Source organism: Equus asinus, chromosome 30 (assembly GCF_041296235.1).
Source record: "Equus asinus isolate D_3611 breed Donkey chromosome 30, EquAss-T2T_v2, whole genome shotgun sequence".
Lineage (NCBI taxonomy): Eukaryota > Metazoa > Chordata > Mammalia > Perissodactyla > Equidae > Equus > Equus asinus.
Genome location: NC_091819.1, coordinates 29581486 through 29598740, shown reverse-complemented (window position 1 = coordinate 29598740; position 17255 = coordinate 29581486). Strand labels below are relative to the sequence as shown.

At 34.3% G+C, this 17255-nt stretch overlaps 1 protein-coding gene across 1 annotated transcript in view; it reads right to left on the bottom strand.

The window, feature by feature from the left end:
• CATSPERE (catsper channel auxiliary subunit epsilon) overlaps positions 1–17255 on the bottom strand; it is a 263038-nt gene that overhangs the window by 119745 nt on the left and 126038 nt on the right. The window contains exon 8 of the mRNA XM_044762713.2: positions 13281–13387. Coding sequence (XP_044618648.1) covers positions 13281–13387 — 107 coding nt within the window. The remainder of the gene's footprint in view (positions 1–13280; positions 13388–17255) is intronic.

Here is a 17255-nt window from a genome sequence, read left to right as displayed (position 1 = left end):
ACTAGTTTTGCCAAATGTTGGTTTTATGAACCAATATAGAACTGCAAGGACAAATAGAAAAATCCAGTTGGAGACTCCAAACCCTTCTATCAGTAATTGACATAGCCAGCAGGCAGAAAATCAGTAAGGACACAGTTGAATTGAACAGCACTATCAACTAACTATATCTAATTGACGTTTAAAGAATACTTAATCCAACAACAGTAGAATACACATTCTTCTCAAGTTCATGTGGAACATTCACCAAAATATACCATATCCTGGCTCATAAAACACACCTTAAGAAATTTAAAAAAAATTGAAATCATACAAAGTATGCTCTAAAGACACAATAAAATTAAACTAGAAGTTAATAACAGAAAGATAGCTGGAAAATCTCCAAGTATTTGGAGATAAAACAATACACTTCTAAATAATACATTAGTCAAGAAAGAAATTGCAAGTGAAATGTAAAAATATTTAGAACTAAATGAAAACACAACTTATCAAAACTTGGCTGCAGTGAAAACAGTGCTTAGAAGGAAATTTATAGCATTTAATGCATATATTAGAAAAGAAGAAAGATCTAAAATCAATAACCTAAACTTCCACCTTGGGAAACTAGAGAAAGAAAAAGCAATATAAACCTAAAGCTAGCAGAAGAAAAGATAATAAAAATTAGAGCAGAAATCAGTAAATTAGAAAAGGAAAAACAATAAAGAAAATTGATGAGACCAAAATCTGGCTATTTGAAAAAATCAATAAAATCAATAAACTTCTAGCTGGACTCACTAAGAAAAAAAGAAAAATCTGGAGATAATTTACTAATATCAGAAATGAAAGAGAGGCCATCACTACTGATCTCATTGACATTAAAGAATAATAAAGGAGTACTATGAACAATTCTATGCCCACAATTTGATAACTTAGATGAAATGGACCAGTTGAAAGACACAATCTACCAAAATTCACATAAGGAGAAATAGATAATGTGAATAGGGATATATCTATTAAAGGAATTGGATAAATAGTTAATAACCTTCCAAAACAAAAAGGACCAGGCCCAGATGGATCTGCTGGTGAATTCTAGCATTTAAGGAACAAATGATGCCATTCTCTATGATCTCTTCCAGAAAAGAGAAGCAGAGGGAATATGTCCCAACTCATTCTATGAGGCCAGCATTACCCTACTACCAATGCTAGATAAGGACATTAGAGATAAAGATACAGACAGTGTAAAAATAATTATATACCATGACCAATTGAGATTTATTCCAGTTATGAAGTGTGGTTCAACATTAAAAAATCAATTAAGGTAATCTATCACATCAACAGGTTAAAGAGGAAAAAGTGTACAATCATATCAACAGATGCAGAAAAAGTATTTGACAAAATCCAACTGTCATTCATGATGAGAACTCTCAGAAAACTTGTAACAGAAGGAAACTTCCTCAACTTGATAAAGGAGCATCTACAAAAAACTTAATGGTGAGAAATTAGAAACTTTCCTCCTAAGAACAGGAACAAGATATCTCCTCTTACCACTCCTTTTGAGCATCATACTATCATACTGGAAGTGCTGGCTAACACTTTAAGATAAGAAAATGAAATAAAAGGTATACAAGATGGGAAGAAAGGAATAAGAGTGTTCTTTCTTTGCAGGTTACATGATTATTTATGTAGAAAATTCTAGAGAAGATACAAAAAAAAAATCCTGGAACTGATAAGCAATTATAGCAAGGTTGCAGGATACAAGGTTAATATAAAAGTCAATTCCCATTCTTTAAAAACCAGTTTACCACATATATATATTATTGAACAATTTATTATTTAATTTTTCAAGTTTTTGCACTTTATATAAATGGAATCATACTGTATTTTTCTTCCATGACTTGTTTTCAGTATTGTTGGTGAAATTCATTTATGTTGATTTGTGTCACTGTATTTGATTCATTTTTCACTGCTGTATAATGTGTATATATATATATATATTGATATTAGAAAATGCTGCTACAAATATACTTTTACATGTGTTCTGGTTTACCTGTGTGTGGGTTTCTCTAGGGTATAACTGACATTGAATTGCTGAGCCATTGGTATGTGCATCTTCAACTTTGACAGATAATGTAAAATTATCTTTCAAATTGATTGTGCTAATTTACACTTCTACTAGCAATGTATGTAATATGCAATTGTTACATATTGCTATGGACTAAATGTTTGTGTCCTGCTCAAATTCATATGTTGAAATCCTAATGCCCAATGTGATGGGGATGCCCAACAGGTGGGGCCTTAGGGAGGCTTAAGTCATGATGGTGGAGCCTTCATGAATGGGATTTATGCCCTTATAAAAGAGGCCTGAGAGGGCTCCCTAGCCTTTTCTGCCAAGTGAGGATACAAAGAGAAGTCTGCCACCCAAAAGAGGGCCCTCACCCAACAATGCTGGCACCATGATCTCAGACTTTCAGCCTCCAGAACTGTGACACATACATTTCTGTTGTTTATAAGCGTTTATTAGTGGTTCTTTTGTTACAGCAGCCTGGATGGGTTGAGACACATTTTCACCAACAATCTCTAAAACATTAATGTATTTATCAATCTGGTGTGTGTGAAATGGATCTCATTGGGCTATTACTATTTTCCTTTGATTATTAATGAGGTTGAACATCATTTCACATACTTATTAATGAGTTGAGTTTATCAAATCTTTATTTTTATAGTTTGAGCTACTTTCGATTTATTATAGAAATCTTTTTCTACCCGGAGACAATAAAGACATTCTTCTATTTCTTTCTAAAAGTTTTTCAGTTTAGCCTTTCATTTGTATGCTTTCTGAAATTATTATTATTCATATGAGATTATTTTTATGTAAGATATGAAGTAAAGAACAATTTCATTTTTAAGTAAAGCTTTATTCTGTCCCTATTGAGATGATCATGTAGTTTTACTCCTTTAATCTATTAATGTAGTAAATTACTTAAAACGTTTAAAAATATTACGCCAATCTTGCATTTCTGGTATAAACCAACTTGATCATATGTCATATCTTTTTTCATATATTGTTGGATTTAGTTTGCTAATATTTTATTTAGGATTTTGCATCCAGGTTCATGAACGAAATTAGCCTATAATTTTCCTTTCTCTTATACTCCTTGCCTGAATTTGGGTATGCAAACTTCATTTTGCTGTTTAGGACTTGAATTATTTGTTTGTGCTAGTGCTCTTTCCCCTCCTTAAAGATTATTAAATACTGATTGTCTCTTTTTATTTAGAATATTACTCAACTTCTACATTTCCTTTTGAGTCACTTTTGAAAATCTGTATTTTTCTAGAATTTTTTTTCCATTTAAGTTCAAAATTATTGGTCTGGAAGTGTACATGCATCTGTTACATCTCTAATCTATGTTCCTTTTAAAACACCTAGATTGGTCTTTCCACAGTTTTTGCATTGCTGGTTCACGCATATCCTTTATGTCTCAACTCAATGCCACCTCTAAGATGCTATCTAAATGCGTTTCTCTCTATATTATCACCCAGTGTATTTCCTTCATAGTTCTTGATACAGCATAATGTTATCTTACTTATTTATTTACTTGTTAATTATCCATCTTCCATATTATAATTTCAATTAGAAGAAACTTAATTCTTGAATTCCAAATTAGAATTTGAATATAGAAGGTAGGCATCTTGACTATAACCCTAGTTTCTAACAGTGGCCTGATATAAAGTAGATGTATAATAAATATTTGTTGAATCAATTGTGAAAACCTGTTGGCATATGTGTTGCCAAAAAAACTAAGGTAAATCTATACTCATTCTGTATGTAGTTATCATAAAGTTGCATTTCTGAATAAGTCTTCTTGCTAAAAATGGCAAACAGCTTTTGTGTAATGTCCAAAAGTTTATTTAATAGTTCTACGCATATTGGCATATAAGCTTGAAACTATATATTTATTTGAATATAGTGGAAAATTGTGTTAGTTCATTATGTTTGTCTTAGGAGACTGATTTTTACCCACAATGTTGGCGATAATTAACTCACTATGCTATTATTAATTTAGCTCTAATTAACCCAACTGGGTTAAAAAAAACTATGCAAATATTCTTAAAAGGAACATAGCTTAAAAAGGAAATACATGAAAATATATTTCTTCATGAAAAATGTATTTATAAGTAAGATAATGTGACTTACAGCAGTTCAAAACAATGCAAAATCTCAATTTGTTGAGCAGAATGGATTCCCCAGCTGATAAGCTTTTAAGTTATCTCTACCTTTTTTTTGCTTGCAAGATATTCTTTAAAAATTGAAATTTAAAAAAATTTCAGCTTTATTGATGTATAGCTAACAAACAAAATTGTCAGATATCTAAAGTGTACATCATGGTGATTTGATATACATACATATTGTGAAAGTATCCCCCTCCCCAAAACCTGGTTAATTAACACATCCATCATCTCACATATTCATGTGTGTGTGTGTGTATGAGGACATTTAAGTTCTGCTCTCAGCAAATTTCAGTTACACAATACAGTGTTATCAATAGTCACCACATTTTACATGAGATCCTCAGACCTTGTTCATCTTATCCTGAAAGTCTGTACCCTTTTGCCAACCTCTCTCTATTTCAACCTCCTGTCTCCCCCAGTTCCTGGCAAGCACTTTTCCACTCTCGGTTTCTCTGAGTTTGACTTTTTTTAGATTCAGCATGTAGGTGATACCATGCAGTGTTTATTCATCTTGTCTGTCTCTGTCTGGCTTATTTTACTTAGTAAAATACCCTCAAGCTCCATCCATGTTGTTATAAATAACGAGATTTCCTTCTTTCTCATGGCAGAATAATATTCCATTGCATATATCTATAATATCTATATTCTTCTTTTCTTCTTTATTCATTAATCCATTGATGGACACTTACGTTGTTTCCATATCTTGACTATTATGAACAATGCCGCAGTGAACACAAAAGTGCAGATACCTCTTCATCATCCTGTTTTCATTTCCTTTGGATATATACCTAGAAGTGGGATTCCTGGATCATATAATAGTTATATTTTTAACTTTTTGAGGAACCTCCATACTGTTTTCCATTGCACCAATATACATTTCCACCAAGAGTGCACAAGGATTCCCTTTTACCCACATCTCTGACAACACTCGTTAACTCTTGTCTTTTTGACAATAACTGTTCTAACAAGTATGAGGTGGTATCTCAGTGTGGTTTTGATTTGCATTTCCCTGATGATTAGTGATGTTGAGCACCTCTTCATGTACCTGTGGTCAGTTGTATGTCTTCTTTGGAAAAATGTCCATTCAGTTCCTCTGCCTATTTAAAAATTGTATTGTTTGTTTGTTTTGCTATTGGGTCATATGAGCCTTTTGAATATTTTGGGTATTAACCCCTTATCAGATATTTGATTTGCAGATATTTTCTCCCATTCTGTATTTTACCTTTTCATTTTGTTGATGGTTTCCTTTGCTGTGCTGAAGCTTTTCAGTTTGATGTAGTCCCACGTGTTTATTTTTGCTTTTGTTGACACCGTTTTTAGTGTCAAATTAAAAAAATTGCCAAGACTGATGTCAAGGAGGTTACTGTATATGTTTTTTTCTTGGAGTTTTATGGTTTCAGGACTTATGCTCAAGTCTTTAATCTCATTTTGAGTTGATTTTTGTGTATGGTATAAGATAGGGGTCCAGTTTCATTCTTTTGCATGTGGCTGTTCAGTTTTCCCAACAACACTTATTGAAGATACTATTCTTTCCCCATTGTATATTCTTAGCTCCTTTGTCGTAAATTAATTGACCATATATGCATAGGTTTATTTCTGGGTTCTCCATTCTGTACCATTAATCTATGTGTCTGTGTTTATGCCAGTACTAAGCTGTTTTGATTACCACAGCTTTGTAATATAGTTTGAAATCAGGAAGTGTGATGTCTTCTGCTTTGTTCTTCTTTCTCAAGATTGCTTTGGCTATTTGGGGTCTTTTGTGGTTCCACACAAATCTTAAGATTGTTTTTTCTATTTCTGTGAATGGAATTTTGATAGAGCTTGCATTGAGTCTGTACATTGCTTTGGGTAGTAGGACATTTTAACAATATTAATTTTTTCCAGTCCATGAGCACAGAGTATCTTTCCATTTATTTGTATCTTCTTTAATTTCTTTCATCAGTGTCTTAGTTTTCAATATAAAGGTCATTCACCTCTTGGTTAAATTTATTCCTAGGTATTTTGTTCTTTTTTATGTAAAAAAGGTTGTTTTCTTAATTTATCTTTCTGATAACGCATTGTTAGTGTATAGAAACACAACAGACTTTTGTATATTGATTTTGTATCCTGCAACTTTACTGAATTTGTTGACTAGTTCTAACAGTTTTTTGGTGAAGTGTTTAGTGTTTTCTACATACAGTATTATGGCATCTGCAAATAGTGACAGTTTTATTTCTTCCCTTCTCATTTGGATGCCTTCTATTTCTTTTTCTTGCCTCATTGCTCTGGCTAGGACTTTCAATACTATGTTGAATAAAAGTGATGAGAGTGGGGGCCGGCCCTGTGACTGAGTGGTTAAGTTCATGCACTCTGCTTTGGCGGCCCAGGGTTTTGCTGGTTTGGATCCTGGGCGCAGACATGGCACTGCTTGTCAGGCCACGTTGAGGCTGCATCCCACATGCCACAACTAGAAGGATCCACAACTAAAAATATACAACTATGTGCTAGGGGGATTTGGGGAGAAAAAAGCAGGAAAAAAAAACCCAATTTGCAACAGTTGTTAGCTCAGGTGCCAATCTTTAAAGAGAAACAAAAAGTGATAAGAGTGGGCATCCTTGCCTTGTTCCTGATCTCAGAGGAAAAGCTTTCAGCTTTTCACTGTTGAGTATGATGTTAGCTGTGGGCTTGTCATAGATGGCATTTATTATGTTGAAGTATGGTCCCTATATAGTCCACTTTATTGTGAATTTTTTTCATGAATGGATGTTCAATTTTGTCAAATGCTTTTTCTGCATCTATTGAGATAATCATATGATTTTTATCCTTCATTTCATCAATGTGGGGTATTACTTTGTTTTGTTTGTGAATGTTGAACCATCCTTGCATCCCTGGAGTAAATCCCACTTGATCCTGCTGTATGATACTTTTAATGTGTTGTTGAATTTGGTTTGCTAATATTTTGTTGAGAATTTTTACATCTACGTTCATCAAGGATATTGACTTGTAATTTTTTTTCTTGTAGCGTTCTTGCTTGTTTTTGGTGTCAGGGTAATGCTGGCCTTGCAAAATGACTTTGGAAGTATTTCCTCTCCTTCTATTTTTTGGACAAGTTTAAGAAGGATTGGTATTAATTCTTTAAATATCTTAAAGAACTCACCACAAACTATTCTTAAATGAACATACATATGCAAACACTTTACATAGTCATGCTAGTATTGCTATAGAAAGAATTCTTAGAAATTGGAATAAGTCACAGATTACATATATTTAAAATATACCTACTGCATAAATCTCCCTCCGAAATATTTTTAACCAATTTATATATATATATATATATTTTTTTAAAGATTTTATTTTTTCCTTTTTCTCCCCAAAGCCCCCCGGTACATAGTTGTATATTCTTCGTTGTGGGTCGTTCTAGTTGTGGTATGTGGGACGCTGCCTCAGCGTGGTTTGATGAGCAGTGTCATGTCCGCGCCCAGGATTCGAACCAACGAAACACTGGGCCGCTTGCAGCGGAGCGCGCGAACTTAACTACTCGGCCACGGGGCCAGCCCCTAACCAATTTATATTTTAAATTTACCTGTTTTACCAATTTACACTCCAAATATTTCCCTCTCCCTCCCCAAACCTAGATCTTCTCCTTCTTTCTTCTCCTTCTCCACCTCCCTCTTTCTGCTCTCTTTCTAATGTTTTTCTTCTCATTGCCCTTCTTTCTTTGGTTATATTACATTGGTTAGGATTATAAGGACAATGTGGGAAAACAAGTAAAAAAGGGCATGCTTTTATTGTTCATGACATTAATGAGAATGTTTCATGTTTCACCAATTTATTTGTTCTTTTTTACTGTTAGTCTTATGTGTATATTTGTTTTAAGTTAAGGAAAATTTCTCCGGATTTTTTAAAATCAAGAATGGATGTTAGGGGCTGGCCTAGTGGCACAGCAGTTAAGTGTGCATGTTCCACTTCTTGGTGGCACGGGGGTTGGCCAGTTCAGATCCCGGGTGTGGACATGGCACCCCTTGGCCCGCCATGCTGTGGTAGGCGTCCCACGTATAAAGTAGAGGAAGATGGGCATGGATGTTAGCTCAGGGCCAGGCTTCCTCAGCAAAAAGAGGAGGATTGGCAGCAGTTAGCTCAGAGCTAATCTTCCTCAAAAAAAAAAGAAAAAGAAAGAATTGATGTTGGATTTAATAAAAAGTTCTTTTCACACCTGTTGTGACAATTAGGTAGTTTTTCTCCTTTAATCTATTACTATGGTAAATTAAATTAATTTCCTCATGCTGAAACATCTTTGCATATGTGATCATGTTCTAGAATTTCTTTAAAGTAGTGTTGATTTTAATATAGTAATATTGTATCTGTATTAAAAAGAGAAATTGATCTAATTTTATGCTCTATATGCCCAATTTTTGATATTAGGGTTATGCTAGCCTTATGTAATGAATTGGAAAGATGTCTATATTCTTAAACATATGGAATAGTTTAAATAATATAGAGATTCTTATTTTATGCCTCTAGGCTTAGAATTTGTTCACAAAACCATCTGGGCTGGGTGCCTTGGAGAAAGAGATTAATTTTCTTACCATTTTCACTTTTATGTATCTTTAAAAGATAGAGACTTTCTAAAAAACAAGTGACATCAACGTCACCACATAACATTTAAAAAATAATTCCTTAATATATTCAAATATCTAGACAGTCTTTAAATTAAATATCTTTTAATTTATAGATTCCTCCACCTTTTGTTCTTTTCTTGCCTTGTAATTTAGTTTTTGAAGGAATCAGTTTACTGAGGTAATATTTTGAAGTATTAAACAATGTTCTTTTTCCCTTTCCCTTTCTCTGGCTACTGTCATACCAGCCAGGCTGACAGTATGATGCCCAAGGCTGTGCCTTCTGACAAACAGCATCAGAGACTTCATAACGCAGGGTGACAACTTTCACTAAAATAGTCTAGCCAATCACTCAAAAATAAAACAACAATAAGAAGCCCAGGAGAGGGCAGTATCCAGTGTTGCTAAAATATATTATTTAGATGACTGGTTTTCAACAAGAAAAAAAAACATGCAAAGAAACTGAAAAATGTGATCCAAACAAAGGAAAAAAGCAGGCATCAGAAACTGCCTGTTAGAGGGACCAGATGTTTAATACAACAAAGATTTCAAAGTAGCCAACATAAATACGTTCAAAGAACTGAAGGAAAACATGCCTGAAGAAGCAAAGGAAGGCACAATGTCTCATCAAATAGACATATCAAGAAAGAGCCAGGAAAGATTAAAAACAAACAAAACCATGGAAAACATGGAAAATAATGGAAGCTGTGGAGTTAAAACTATGATAACTGAAATGAAAATTTCACTAGAGGGGCTCAACAGTAGATCTGAAATGTCAGAAGAAAGAACTACTAAGCTTGTAGGATAATAGAGATTATGCAATACAAAGAAGAGGACGAGAAAAAAAATGAAGAGGAATGTATAGAGCCTCAGAGCAATGTGGGACGTCATTAACTGCATCAACATATGTATAACTGGAGTGTCAGAAGGAAACGAGAGAAAAAGAGGAGCAGAAAATACGTGAATAATAGCTAAAAAGTTCCCAAATTGGATGAAAATCATTAATCTATACATCTAAGAAGCTCAACAATCTCCAAGTATGATAAATACAAAGAGTTCCACATGTATAGATTATCATAGTAAAATGCCAAAAGCCAAAGAAACGGAAAATCTCAAAGAAACCTTCCCCTGACTTCTCACCAGAAACAGTGGAGGGCAGAAGGCAGTGGGATGACATTTTCAAAAGTGGGGAATAAAATGTCAACAAAAAAATCCTACAACCAACAAAACCATTTTTCAAAAATGAAGTAGAAAGTAAGACCTTCCTAGATGCACAAAAAGGAGAGAATTTGTCATAGAGTACCTGCCTTATAAGAAATACTAAAGGAAGTTTTTCAGGTTGAAAGCAAGTCACAGGCCAGCCCCAGTGGCCTAGTGGTTAAGTTCTGTGCACTCCACTTTGGCTGCCCACATTCCATTCCCGGGCATGGACCTACACCAAACTCGTCTATCAGTGGCCATGCTGCGGTGGCAACTCACATAAAGAAAGACGAAGATGGGCAGTGGATATTAGCTCAGGGCGAATCTTCCTCAGCCAAAAAGAAAAAGAAAGCAAGTCACAGAAGACAGTAATTCAAATCCACGAGAAAAAACAAAAAGCATTGGTAAAGGTAATTATATAATTATAAAAGACAGTATAAATGCATATTTCTTCTTTTTTCTCTTAATTGACTTAAAAAGCAACTTTATAAAACAATATGTATTCAATTATATTATTGAGCCTATAACATGGAAATGTAATATATTTGCTAATAATTACACAATGGAGAGGCTATATTGGAGAAAGGAAATGACAAGAGATGGTAACTCAAATTCACAGGAACAAATGGAGAGAACCAGATATGGTAAATAAGGACATTAATATAACAAATGCTATACATATATACTGGCTCTCCTTTCTTCCTTCAGCTTCTTTAAATGACTTAAATAAATTACTTAAAATAATAATTATAACAATGTATCATTGGGTTTATAGCATATATAGATGTAATACGCATAAAAATAATAGCAAAAAAGAGGGGTAAGGAAATAGAGCTATATAGGAATACATTCCTATATGTCACTGGAATTGTTAGTATAAATCTGAATTAGATTCTGATCATATATATGTGGTCAGCCCTGGAGGGTAAACTAAGAAAATATTTCAAAAGTATAGTGAAAAAAAACAAGGTAATTAAATTATTACACTAGAAAATATTCACTTAATGCAAAGGAAGCAGTAAAGGAGGAATAGAGGAACGAAAAAGACACGAGAAATAAGGAAAAATAAAGTGGCAGACACAAATCCAACTATATCAGTAACAATATTAAATATGAGTAGACTAAACAGTCCAATCGAATGGCAGAAATTGTCAGAATGGATAACGAAAGAGGATCTAACTCTATGCTGTCCACAGGAGAGACATTTAGGTTCAAAAATAAACAGTGGAAAGTAAAAGGATGGAAAGGCAACCATAAGAAAGCTGGAGCGGCTGTACTAACATCAGACGAAATAGACCTTAAGACAAAAAGTTACAGAAACAAAGAGGAACATTTTATAATGTCAAGATGGTCTGTCCATCTGAGAAGTATAACAGTTATAAACATAGTCATCTAACAACAGAGACCCAAAATGCATGAAGCAAAAACTGAACAGAATGAAAAGAAAAATAGACAATCCGACAACAATAGTTGGAGACTCCGATGTACCACTTTCAGTATGGATAGAACAACTCGCAGAAGATCAACAAGGAAATAGAAGAAGACCACTATAAACCAACTAGACCCGAGGACACCTGTAGATCAGTCCACACAACGATGGCAGCCCATACGTTCTTCCTAAGTGCGCATGGAAAATTCTCCAGGACAGACCACGTGTTAGGCCATAAAACAAACCTCAATACATTTAAAAGGATTGAAGTCATACAAAGTATTTTCTCTGATCATGAAAAAATTAAATTAAGTATTTTCTTTGACAATAAATTAATAAGCTGGTACCATAAGACTCAGCAATTTCACTCCTGGGTATACACCCAAGAGAAATGAAAACATTATCTTCACATGAAAACTTGCATATAAATATTCATAGCAGCATTATTCATAATAGTCCCAAAGTGGAAACAACCAAAATGTCTATCAACTGAAGAATGAATAAATAAAATATTGGTGTATCCATATAATGGAACGTTATAGGACAATAAGAAGGAATGACATTCTGATAACATGCTACAACTTGATGAGCCTTGAAAACGTCATGCTAACTGAAAGAGTCCAGTCACAAAAGAACGTATATTGTATGAGTCTCTTGATGTGAAATGTCCAGAATAGGCAAATCCATAGAGACAGAAAATAGATTTGTAGTGCCAAAGGATTTCTTTGTGGGTTGGTAAAAATGTTATAGAATTAGAAAATGGTGATATTTGCATAATTCTTTGAATATACTAAAAAACATTGAATTGTGCACTTCAAAAAGGTGAATTGTGTGGTATATGAATTATATTGCAGTAAAACTGTTAAAGATAGAAAAGAAACAAATAGTGCCTTTAACTTTCCTACCTTCCTGCTAAATCAGACAAGGCCTGTAGTTTGGTTTTACAGCAGCTGTTTATCCCACCTCCTTACCCCGCAAACTTTTATAAAGTCAGCAGAAATATTAGCTCCAGATTAACTGTTTTAAAAATATTCTCTCTCTCTGAATGGTGCCCTTTACCCATGAACTGATCTTGTGCGTCCACCAGAATTCGCCTGCTTTCTCAGGCGTGTCTGAAGCCCTCGTATGTGTTGCCTCTCTGTGTGGAATGCCCCCCCACCATTGGCTAACTTTTGTTTCTTTTCAATAATGCAGATGTCACTTCTTTAGGACAGTCCTCCTCGATCCCTCCAAGCCTCAGCTGGCACACTCTCTATGTATTCCGTCGCACCTGGGCTCAACTCTGTCATAACATCTGTTTGCTTACTTGTCTCCCTCACTAAACTGTCAGGCCGCTGAGGGCAGGAGTTGTATCTTGTAGCTGTGAACACCTTGCCCTGCGCCTAGGTGCTCAACAGATGAAGAAAGGCTGTCTAAACCCCATGAGAACCAGCAAACTTCAACAGCAGCACATTTTACTCCTCAGGTGGAATTTGTGGGGGGGTGGGGTGGGCACACTGATGATGGTGATGATTGTGCCATTAGTTATACCACGGTGTCTCACTTTTATGAACCAGCAGAAAACAATATGATTGCCAAGATTTGCCACTATCCTGAATGAGGCTGTTGGATTGAGGTTTAGCTACTAATACAAATTGCAACTATAATCCAGGAGTCTGACTGGCACTTCCTGAATTGGTAACTAGTTCTCATTATCACAATTTTTTTGTGCATCATAAAAGAAGCTACTGGAAAATTACATATAAGATGTTCCATGAAATTCAACTAGGGCTTTAAAATTCTTTTACTTTTAAGTTTCTGATTGTTACTTTACAGGTTAACTTTATATTTGAAATTTAAAAGTTAAATACCCATTCTTCATTCTTGTATGTGGAAAATAAACTTTTCTCCTCAGAATTGTATATATGATAGGTGTCTGTCCCAAAGTAGCCAACTGCTTGGTAAGTATTATCGAATTCTGTAAAAAAAAAAAAAAAAAAATCTATTTGATACATTTTACTCTTTTCATGGCCAAAATTATTCTGTAATTACATCATGTTAAATTGAATTTATTATTTTAGTTAAGACATTATTTACATTTATAAATTTACCACATTTTCAAGATTCAGGTTTGTTTTTTTCCTACCATATAGCCTCCCCCCCATTGGAACTTTATGAATTATAAATAAGTCTAACATGTCAAAAATACTGTGCACAATCAGAATCCTGAATGAACTGAGACTATAGGAACACTTTAATAAATACCCTTAGTTTTAATCTCAACGAAGTACATAGTGGAGTTTCTAAAACTAGTCTGTGAGAATTATTTCTATGTGAGCCTGCCTTCAAAACAACATACTTTTTCAAGGCAGATTTCAAATGATATCTGGACGCTTTAACAAAAATTCTCTTCATAGATAGATAAATCTGACATACTCCCTCTTTTTCTCATGAGATTTAATTTGAATTGACTGGAATTATCCCTAATAAGGTGTTTTTAGAATAGGGGCAATGGTTTCATTATGGGGCATCCCCAGAATGAAAAATCAGATAATGAGAGCCAGCCTGGAATTCCGCGGCTTCCTTCTGCCCTAACCCTCCAGTGACGCTCTTGCTTAATTTCCTAGAAATATGCTACCCACTCACAAAGGAGCCTTGGAGATCGCTGTGATGAGTGTCAGTTAGAGTAGAGTTGGGACTATGGGATTGTCTAATAGGAAGATTTAACCTATTTTTGAGAGTGGGGATGATAGTTAGGGAAGGCCTCCCTGAGAATGCACATTTAATGATTTTGATAAAGAAATATAGCTTTGCCTGGTAAATTATAAATAATAGATTTTGTTTTTAAAGATTGGCACCTGAGCTAACATCTGTTGCCAATCTTCTTTTATTTTTCTTCTCCCCAAAGCCCCCCCAGTACATAGTTGTATATTCTAGTTGTTGAGTGCCTCTGGTTATGCTATGTAGGACGCTGCCTTAGTACGGCTTGATGAGCGGTGCCATCTCCCGCCCAGGATCTGAACCAGCAAAACCCTGAGCTGCCGAAGTGGAGCGCACAAACTTAACCACTCCGCCACAGGCTGGCCCCAATAATAGATATTTTAACCTTGTTTCTGAAAATCTTATTCACTATTCAGATTTTAAATACAACTTTATTTCACATAACTGCAAAGGAAAACAATAAATGAAGCATTCTTAATGTAGCACAGAATAAGATGGAAATAAAATATAAGTAACACATACAACAAGGTGATAGAAAAAAGGACAGGACAAGAAAACGTTAAGACAATCACGTAAACAAGCTTAAAAACATTTTTCCATTAAGAGGGTAATTCATGGTCATTAAAAACAATTTTATAAATATAGAAAAAAATCACCACATAGAAATTATCAAAAATATAAAAAACACACTTAGTATGTTTTCTTAGGATTACTGTTATATATTCATGTTAGATAACCTGAAGTCTATATAAACTTTATTTTCAGTGATAGCATGATATTCCACTGAGTGAATTTTCATCATTGACTTAACACTCCCCTATTAAATTTATGTAGTTTTTTTCACTATTGTAAATATTATTGCCATGGACATCACCAGATATACAGTCTTTTCCACAGTTAGGTCTATTTCTTTTGATTAGATTCTTGGAAGTGTGATTACTGGGTCAAAAGTTATGAACACTTTAAAAATTCTTGATAAATATTACTAAAATGATTTCTAAAAGGACTATGACAATTTATTTTATTACTAGTAATCTATGACAGAGCAAATATCACAATGCTAGTGCCAAACTTTGTATTATTATTTTTAAAAGTATTTTTCTAGTTGTAGCATCAATATATGGTTATACATGTTGTTAAATTTAATAAACATTTTTGGTCTTACTTGATTTTTCAGCAGCATTTGATATGTTGGGCTAATCTCCGTTTTTGAAACACCCTCTTACTTGGCGTCCGTGTTACCATTCCCTCCTGCTCTATTGGACGTCCCCAGAGCTTTACCCTAGACTCTCTTTGTCCCAGTGCTCTTCTCATAGTATATTCTCTCCCTAGGTGATCACATCCAATCACATGGCTTCAAGTATCGTCCAATCCTATAGAAGTCCTCAAATTGTATAGCCCAGATCCCAGATTTTATATCTAGTTTAAGATCCATGAATCTAATTAGATTCTTAATCTTGACTTCTGGTTGTCTGGCAAGCACATCAAACCAATATGTCCCAAACTGAACTGCTTCCTGGATGCCCTGCCTCCCAAACCTGCATTTGTAAATATTTGTTGAATAAATAAAGGAGAAAAAAATCTCACCACCAAGAAGAGAGTATAGCTCTTTTACAATACAACTTTGAAAGAGTTCTTACACAATGAAAAGCACTTACACAATTCAGATAGAATGAACAAGAGTTACAAAGAGTCTGAGAGGGGAGAGGATTATTATGAGTGAGAGACCGAAGCCAAGATAATGGCTAGTGTGTAGTAAGTAAGGCAGAGACAAGTCCAGAAAAAGCTTAGAGAAAAGATAGGTGGGAGCCACATCATGGTAAGCATTGTAGTTCTGGGAAAATAGTTTGGATTTTATTCTTAGTACAAATATTGGCAAATATTGACAGAATTTTTAAATAGAATTATAACTATTTTATTTTGAAATAGTTTGACTCACAAGAAGTGAGTCAGCTTTCCCCAATGACAAGAGCTTACAAACCTTAGTGCATTGTCAAAACCAGGAAATTGATGTTGGTACAACACTATTAACTCAGGTACAGACCTTACTAAGATCACACCATTTTTTTACGGGCAGTCTTTTTGTTTTTGTATAGTTCTATAAAATTTTATCACATGTGTGGTTTCATGTAAGCATCACCACAATCAGAATATAGAACTATTCTACCACAGAGAAGAAACTCCTTCATTTCACCCTTCACAGTCACAGCTGCCACTGAATCTAAGTTCCAGCAGCTACTTATCTGCTTTCAGTTACTACAGCTTTGTCACCTCTAAAGTCTTATATAAATGGAATCACACAGTATGTGACACTTTAAAATTGACTTTTTAACTCAGCATCCATCCAAGATGTTGGGTGTATCAATAGTTAATTCCTTAAACATAAGAGCTAAAACTATAAAACTCTTAGAAGAAAACAGAGGAAAAGCTTCATGACGTTGAATTTGGCAATGATTTCTTGGAAACGACTCCAAAGGCACAGTCAACAAGAGGAAAAATAGACAAATTGGACTTCATCAAAATTAAAAACCTTTCATGCATCAAAAAACACTATTAACAGAGTAAAAAGGCAACCCACAAAATGGAAGAAAATATTTGCAACACACACATGATAAGGCATTGATATACAGAATACATAGAGATCTCCTAAAACTGAACAACAACAAAAACAACCCAAATAAAAACCAGGCAAAAGACTTGAATAGCATTTCCCAGAGAAGATTATACAAATAGCCAATAAAGACATGAAAAGATGCTCAGCATCACTAATAATTAGGGAAATGCAAATCAAAACCATGATGAGGTACCACTTCACACCATCAGGATAACTATTATTAAAAAAGCAAAATAGATAGCTTCACTGGTGAATTTTATCAAACATTTAAAGAAGAATTAATGCTAATCCTTCTCAAACTCTTCCAAAAAATTGAGAGGAAGGAACACTCCCAAACACATTTTATGAGGCCAACATTACCCTGATACCAATGCCAGAAAGAACACTACCTGAAAAGAAACTACAGCCAATATCCCTGATGAATATAGATGTAAAAATTCTCAACAACATACTGGGAAAGCAAATTCAACAGCATATTAAAAGGATCATACACGATGATCATGTGGGATTT